General features: G+C 45.7%; 1 protein-coding gene and 1 non-coding gene across 2 annotated transcripts in view; both read right to left on the bottom strand.

The window, feature by feature from the left end:
• Nucleotides 1–2,376, bottom strand: part of HEMGN (hemogen) — a 10,718-nt gene extending 8,342 nt beyond the window's left edge. Inside the window, exon 1 of the mRNA XM_007958360.1 lies at nt 2,301–2,376. Within this exon, the coding sequence (XP_007956551.1) occupies nt 2,301–2,376 (76 nt within the window). The remainder of the gene's footprint in view (nt 1–2,300) is intronic.
• LOC122151956 lies at nt 1,633–1,739 on the bottom strand. Its single transcript, XR_006164352.1, has one exon. It is a non-coding gene; the product is annotated as a U6 spliceosomal RNA (small nuclear RNA).
• Nucleotides 2,377–8,355: the final 5,979 nt, after the last annotated feature.

Here is an 8,355-nt window from a genome sequence, read left to right as displayed (position 1 = left end):
AAGGTGGCTGTGATGGGTGAGAGCCCTGCAGGAAGGAGGGAAGGTGGCAGTGATCGTGAGAGCCTTACAAGGAGGAGGAAAGGTGGCTATGATGGGTGAGAGCCTTACAAGGAGGAGGGAAGGTGGCTGTGATCGTGAGAGCCCTGCAGGAAGGAAGGAAGGTGGCAGTGATCGTGAGAGCCTTACAAGGAGGAGGGAAGGTGGCTGTGATCGTGAGAGCCCTGCAGGAAGGAGGGAAGGTGGCTGTGATGGGTGAGAGCCTTACAAGGAGGAGGGAAGGTGGCTGTGCTGGGCATCTCAGGTCTTCCTCCTCTAACTTTTTGAGGACAACCTTGCAGACTATTGCTGTCAACCTATTTCTTCAAAATGGCTTTTACGTATTGTATGTAGAGAAAAGTTTCCCCAGGCTCTGCCATCCTCAACCTGCTTTGTTTTTATTCACTTCCATCTAATCCCTGTACTACCCAATGTTAAAAGTAGTAAGGATAGCATACTACAGTGTCCTGTCTTTTTAACCTGACATTATATCAACTATTATCCGTAGTATAGTCTTCATAATTAGGGCTTTAGTGACGACATGACGCTTCATTAAGTGGATGTGCTATCATTGACCTCATCGTGTGACTTGTGATGGGCTTTCAGGTTGTTGCCGGTTCTTTTTTGCTATTATACATCAAGCTTTCTTGTGGATGATTTCCTTAGGAATGTGTTTTTCCAAGTTCTTTGAAATATTGAAGTTAACAGGGAAGGTTCTGTTGCTAAGCAACCTTGAGGTAGACGACGAGGTCTTGGGGGTGGAAATGAGCCTTTACTGTGCGAATCTGCACTGTGACCCCACAAGGGGACAGAGCACGCAGCATGCCCATGGGGCCCTTATCCCTAGGACACCGCCACCCCGCCAGTCGCCACTGCGCTCGCTCTGACCACGGCACCCCCGTGGGCATCAGAGGGGAGCTGGGCCCCCAGGGGCTCCCGTGGCTGACTTTCTGGAAACAGATCATCAGGCGTTCCTTTCAGGTGCCTCCGGGTGGACCTCAGCCTCCAGCCCTTCGGTGAACCGCTGAGCATGTTACCATCCAGGGACGCCTACACTTAGGACAGAGCTTCTCAATGGTGAACGTGGATGGGAAAGTCACACCTCTTTCTGCCAACCTCTAATTAAAATGACCATTTCCTTGAATTATGAATGCAGGCAACAAACCATGGTGGTCTGAGCAGTACCTATGACTGTCACCAAAAGAAATGACAGACTCAGTTTCCATTTCACATTCCAGTTGTGCAGGTGCCTGGAGTATCATTCACGTGCATCACTGCCAGGGTTACTGGGCCCAGCCCTGGCTCCTGTTTAATGCCTCTGCAAACACATGCATTACTACATCACAGGTTTCTTATTTTTCTAACTGTATCCTAATATACTCAGTTTCCTTTGTAATCCTATGTATTTAATTTCCCCCTCCCCCCCAAAAAATGTGTCCTCTTTAATGTTCTAAGAGTTCTGTACAGCAGGCCAGAGATATAACTAAAGGAAAACGGTACTTTGATTTTAGCTTTTTGCATGACATTTTAGGTTTATGCATTATACTTTGAACCACTTACTAAGAAATATTATTTCAAAGTTACATTCTCATCAGGAAGAATATGGACCATGTCACAGATCCTCATTTTCTCCTTGCTCAGAGGCCATGCTAATCTCCCTTGTATCATTCCGCTTTTAGAGTATGTGCTGCCCAAGCAGGCACTCCTATGTATTTAATTTTGTGTATTTCTATTTTTATTCTGCACAGAGGTCTGTGGGCTTCATCAGCACAGCACACGAAAGCTTGGAAATTCCTCTCTTAGCATATCTCAAGACCTAGGATTCTGTAAAACATTTTGAGAAATGCTGCTTTAGTCTACATCCAAGGAGCAGGGTGTGTGAGTTAAAGGAACAGCACTGTGACAGTTCTTGCTACTCGTCACCTCGTCTCTTCCAAAAGGCACATCAAACTTCTGCTCCCACAGGCCCGCATGGGGCCATTTGTTTTACCACAACCCTCCACTTGGGGTACGCCCATTGTCTTTTGCATCAGCGCATTTCTTATAAATAATTTATTACTACCTGTGCTTCTCTGGCTCTTTAGACACCTAGTGCTCGAAGGCCCTGAGGAAGTTACCTACCTCAAGTTCTTCCCAAACGCTATGAACACACTCAATTATGCCTTTTTTTTTTTTTTTTTTTGCCAGATCTATAGAATATAGGCAAACAATTGTAACCCCAGTTCTTCCCAACAGCCACCAGCTCGGAAGGTCTCTTGCGTTACCTGGAGTGTGGTTGTCTTGATGAAGGTCAGGTGTCTGATGGAGCGTCACATGAGAGTGGTCCTTTCCTAAATCCATCTTGTTGCAGCTCCTTCCTGCTAGTTCGAATGACTTCCACGAGCAGCCTAGGAGCGTGTTCAAAATATCAGAAGTAACCAACACATAAAAACACACACATACAAGTTCATTTGTCACTTGACTTCCCGCCTAAATGTTTTATCTGGCTGGCCCACAGCTGCAGGCTAATTCTACTTTCTTTATCAGCCTGTACAGGTGTGAGGAGAGGGATGGCTGGAGCTGGGTCCTCATCTTCTGAGCGCAGGCGGACTTAGGTTTGAAAAGGCAGCCACTCCGGCCGCGCGGCCTGGTGGGGCACCATCCTTGGGGCAGCAGTCATTTGGTTCTGTCTGCCTTGAAGTGTGGGGACCCAGTGACCCTGCCTACAGGCTCACCAGCTTGTGGCCCAGGGCAAAGGCATCCCCCTTTCTGTGCTTACTCCTTTGCAAAGTGGGTGAATCACCCCTGCCTTGCCTATTTCACACAGTTCTTGTGGAAGTGAAAGTGGTGGATGTGACAGTTTTGAAGTGTGCTAAACAGATGTCAAATTCTCAGATATTGAGTCTCTGCATGTAGCATTTTTTCACCTCAGTCTGTTGCAAAATACTGTTGTCTTGCTGTCTATGCTGTTAGTCTTAAAAAATGAAACGTAGAGAGAAGACCCAAACTGGGAATTCAAAGCAAATGTGAATCCTTTTCTGCTCACCCAGTATACTCAAGAGAGACCTACGGATAAGTAGAGATATCTAGGGGAAGGTATGCATTTCTTCTCTTTTCTTTTTTTCATTTTCATTGTGGTGAAAACATACACAAGACATTCACCAACATAACACCTTCCCCATTTACAGCTTGGGGACACTGATGACATTTTTCATGTTGTGCCACCATTACTGCTGTCCTTTTCAAGAATATGCCACCACCATTAACAGAAACTCAGTGCCCCCCAAACAGAAGTCCAAAGCATTTCTAAATGAAAGCATCTCCATGTTGTGTCATGAATTTAAGTCTAAGGAACCACCCCATCTTCAGATGGGTCACCCCGTTTGTGAAGGCATGAGAGCACAGGAGGCCTCGATTCCACCAACAGAGAAACACAGGGGCCCTCCTGATGCAGGCAGCCAGTCGGGGAGACGCAGGGTTAACAACATGCCCTGGAGTCAGAGGCTGAATTGAAGATGGTTTGAATTCCACGTGCCATTCCCTAACTCTGCAGCCTTGGGCAAAGTAGACAGCTTCAGGGACAATACTGCTATCTAGTTCCGGTGATGATTAATTCAGATCACCCTACCAGGCCGGTACAGGTGCCTGGGATGTTGACTACATGGTGCCTGGCATATTGTACTCAGTTAATAAATGTCAGTTGCTTTTATTAATAATAAAAGTATAGGAACTGTTCTTTATATCCCATCTGTTCTGAAAAGTTATTTGGAAAGCAGATTTTGGTAAACCAAATCATACGTTAAATGCAGTCAGGAAAGTCAGAAAATCTGAAGGGAATCCTTTATAAGTAGACCCCAAAACCCACTGCCATTGAGTCAATCCCAACTCATGCGACCCTGCAGGGCAGAGTGGAACAGCTCCATAGGGTTTCTAAGACTGTAAATCTGCTAAAGCAGACTGCCTCATCTTTCTCCCATGGAGAAACCTTTTGGTTAGCAGCTGAATGCTTTAACCACTGCACCACCAGTCCCCCTCCCCGTTTTTTAAATTTTATTGTGATTTGGGTGAAAGTTTGCAGAGCAAATTCATTTTCTATACAGCAGTTCACACTTTGTCTCATGACATTGACTATAATCTCCCATAATGCAACAGCTCCCCTCCCACTTCCTCCCTATAGTTACCTCTTCCCTGTGTCCTTCCCTCCCATGCACTCCTGCCCCCCAAGCTGTCTCCCTGTGCACACACAGCCCTTCTATTCTCCCAGGACTGATCTCTCCAAGGAGTGTATCTGCCTAATGTAAATGTTCAGCTCATATGCCATCTTTTGTTTGGACCAGCGCCCCTTAATTTATAAAGAGAAGGCCTTAGTAATAATTCTCATTCCTTCTACTTTGATAAGACATTCGAACTGGAAGGGGCCCAAGCCATCTAGTCCCTCCCCCTATTTTGTATATGAAGAAAATGGGAACTAAGGGGAGGAAGGTGTATTCACCAAGTATTTTCATACTTATTGCTGGTAGCACCTCTTACTAATTATGAGATGGGTCATTTTTTATCATTGATCTTGCCTGAGTACGAGCAGGTAGTGTGGTGTGAACATGTGAGAGAAATAAGTTCTTCAAACACACAAAAAGCACTGAGGGTTATGTAACAGACTCCCAAGTGTCCACCACCGAAATTCAACCTGATTCTTAAAAACCAGGTCCTAAAGCTTTAGCTTTAAGGTTTCCAGTTCCCTGGCCCTTAAATTAATTTCTATCTAAAATTCAGGGAACCTTGGGGAATCCCTATTCAAAGCAATTCTGTAGGGAACGGGAGACTTTCTTTGTAATTCATCTCTTGATAATTTTGGACTTTCAGCTATGGAGTTTAAAGACTTGGATCATAACAAAGTATGGGTAACACTGCAAAGAATGAGAATTCCAGAACACTTAGCTGTTCTCATACGTAACTTGTAGACAGACCAGGAGACAGTTGTGTGAGCAGAACAAGGGGAGACTGCAAGGTTTAAAATCAGGAAAGATGAGCAGCAGAGTTGTATCCTTTCAGCATACTTATTCAGTCTGTAAATTGATATGAGAAGCTGGACTATCTGAAGAAAAACATGACCTCAGGATTAAAGGAGGACTCCTTAACAACCTGTGATGTGCACATGACGTAACGGTGCTTGCTGGAAGTGAAGAGGACTTGAAGCACTTACTCATGAAGATCAAGTACTACAACTTTCAAATACTAAAGAAAAGAAGAATCCTTATAACTGGACTCACTGGCAACATCATAATAAATGCAGAAAAGATTGAAGTTGTTGAGGATTTTGTTTTGCTTGGAGCCACAATCAATGCCCATGGAAGCAGCAGTCAGGAAACCACACGACATAATGCATTGGGCAAATCTGCTGCAAAAGAATGCTTGAAAGTGTTCAAAAGCAAAGATGTGACTTTGAAAATTAAGGTGCACCTGACCCAGTCCATAGGATTTTTCAATTGCCTCATGTGCATGTGAGCCAGACAATGAATAAGGAAGACTGACGAAGAACTGATGTCTCTGAATTATGGTGTTAGCTAAAAATATTGAAAGTACCATGGGCTGCCAGAAGAACGAACCAATCTGCCCTGGAAGAAATGCAGCCAGAATGCTCCTAGAAGCAAGGATGACTGGACTTTGTCTCACCTTTGGTCATGGTATCAGGCGGGACCAATCCCTGGAGAAGGACATCATGCTCGGTAAAGTACAGAGTCAGCAAAAACGAGGAAGACCTCAACCAGACAGACTGCCACAGTGGCTGCCACAGTGGTTGTGGGAATGGACAGCACCGGGCAGTGTTTCGTCCTGTTGTTCTCGGGTCGCCGGAGTAGGAGCTGACTAGACAGCATCTCACAGCAACATGTTTAAAGACATCTGATACTGAATGAAGGACCTCTGACAATTATAACATAGTGGGGTTTTAAAAATGATTTATTTAAACTAGCATTTCAAAGGTTGATCCATTTATTTGGGATGTTTTCATTTTTCCTAATGAGGGTGTTTGCTACATTGTGATAACTCAGTAAAATAGCCTTGTAGAATCCCTGTGGGGCACCTTACAGAGGGTGCAGAGCTCACATCATCCAGTTCACTGACTCAGCAGACCCTGCCTGCTCTGCCGTATCCTGAGCAAGGCCGCCAGGCTGCAGAGGGGTAGATGCAGCCCCTGAGCTCGGGCCACGAGCTCTTAAGGAGAGAGATACACAGATCTTAACTGTAAGGCAACAATATTTAGACCCTTTACACCTTGCTGCAACCTTCCTAAATGATTCCACCTTTGTCCCTATGTTCCCAGTCTCTAGAAGCACAGTATGGAGGGATTGTAAGAGGGTAGGTTGCCAGTTAACAGTAAGGAAAGGGCAGTATTGGGTGGAGGGGGCCAGAGGAGGGACCGTGGCTGACTAGATTGGAAGTCAGGCCGGGTGTCTTTGGTGTGATAAGCAGGCCAGAGTGGGAACTTGTCTGGGACAGAAATAGCCCCAAAGTAACTTCACAAGCCATGGGGTACTGGACTCTAGAGACACCACCAGGATGGGAAGGGTTAAACCAGGCATTAAAGGGGTATGTTAACAAAGGCCACCTTCTTCTAGGGTTATTTGCACATCTACATGAAACCTCCCTCTAGGTCATCAGCTGTCAGAGGGCAGTTACCACTTCTGATTGATCTTTCTATCGGCTCACCATGATCTAGTAGACAGCTGGGGCACAGTGACCCCATAAATGCCCTTGCTCCCTGTATGAGAGCTGGCTTCAGGGGCAGGAGAGCTGTAGATGTGCCTTGTGGACTCTGTGAGGATGCTGCTGCTGTGACATGATAATAACATCACCACCATGTGCTCCAGGGCTCTTTGTATTGTCATCCACTCAGCCCCAGTGTCCTGTGTGCTTGAGACAGCAGTTAAGAGACAAAGGTCCCTGCCCTTATGAAAGTGCATATTCTCATGGGAAGAGATAAACAACAAACAGATGAATAAACGATGTAATGCATCAGATGGTGACCAGAGTGCTTGGGAGACAAATAAGCAGGGAATGATCAGACGGCGTGGAAGGGGGAAGGTTGATGGTGGTTGCTATTTTAAATAGGGTGGTCAGGAAGGGTGACAGTTAATCAAAACTGGAGGTGGTGAGGGGTCGGCCATGCTGCCTTCCAGGCCTAGAGGCACCAGCACAGCTCCTGAGCGGGTAGCTGTTGGCCCTGTGGGGATTTCTTCTCTGACTCAGATGGGTAGTCATGGGATGGTTTTGAACAGAGTGATGTGATCTGACTTACAGTTTTAAAGGATTATTCTGGCTACCGTGTGGAGAAGAGACCACTGACGATAGGTAGGTGAGTAGAAGCCGGAAGTCCAGTTAGAAGGGTATTGAGGTCATGGGCAGGCAGAGGGTAGTTAAACTTGAATGGTGATGAAAGTGGTGAAGAAGGGATCAGCTTTGGGATTAGCTGACAAATGGGATAGAGGGTATGGTAAGGAGAGGGCACAATGATAATGACCTGGGTTTTGGTCTGAGGCATAGGAAGCACACATGAGGAAGGCTACGGGAAGCAGGCTTGGAGGAGAAGTTCCGGAGTTCAGTGCTGGGTGTGTTCATAGACTTGGGGGAAAACAGCCGAGGGGCAGCCAGTGAGGCAGAGGAAACCAGGAAAGCATCTCTTCCCATAAGCCAAGTTGAAAAAGTGTTTCAAGGAAGACAGAGTAACCAATCCGCTATGGCAAATTTTGCTAATAGTGAAGTAGAGGAAGGATTGAAAATAGTCCTGACATTTATTTTCTAACAAAGAAATTATAGACCAGAGAGGTTAAGTGACTGGGCCAAGGGCACACAGGCAGGATTGGCTATGTAATTAGCAGAACCCAATGTAAAATGAAAACACAGGAGGCCTCCTCATTTAAAAATTAAGAATTTCAAGATGGATACAGCAAAGTATTAAACCCATTTTAACAAGTATTTCATTGGCTCTTGGCAGCAGGCTTAGAAAGTGGCTATTGACATCCTCATTTTTCAGATCAAGAAAACTGGTGCACAGGGTAAAACCACCAAGCTGCACTGGGAGTTTGGGCCTAGAACCTGGGCCTTCAGCTTCCAAGCCCGGCCCTCTTCCTACTAGAACAAGGTAGGGGTCAGAGAGTTGCTTTCCTGCTTCTGACCCTCAGGTATTGAGTACTGAGGTCTAGACTTTCCTTGCTAAGATACTTTTCCAAAGCTTTTTGAATTCTCTTCTAAGAGTGGATCAAGCAGGTTCAATGAGACAGAAAATAACAAATGCTGGCAGGGATGTGGAGAGATTGAGACTCACATACATTGCTGGTGGGACTG

The sequence above is a fragment of the Orycteropus afer genome, unplaced genomic scaffold (genome assembly GCF_000298275.1).
Source record: "Orycteropus afer afer isolate SDZICR_OR568_19922 unplaced genomic scaffold, OryAfe1.0 scaffold00943, whole genome shotgun sequence".
NCBI lineage: Eukaryota > Metazoa > Chordata > Mammalia > Tubulidentata > Orycteropodidae > Orycteropus > Orycteropus afer.
This window is presented reverse-complemented; position numbering and strand designations above follow the sequence as displayed.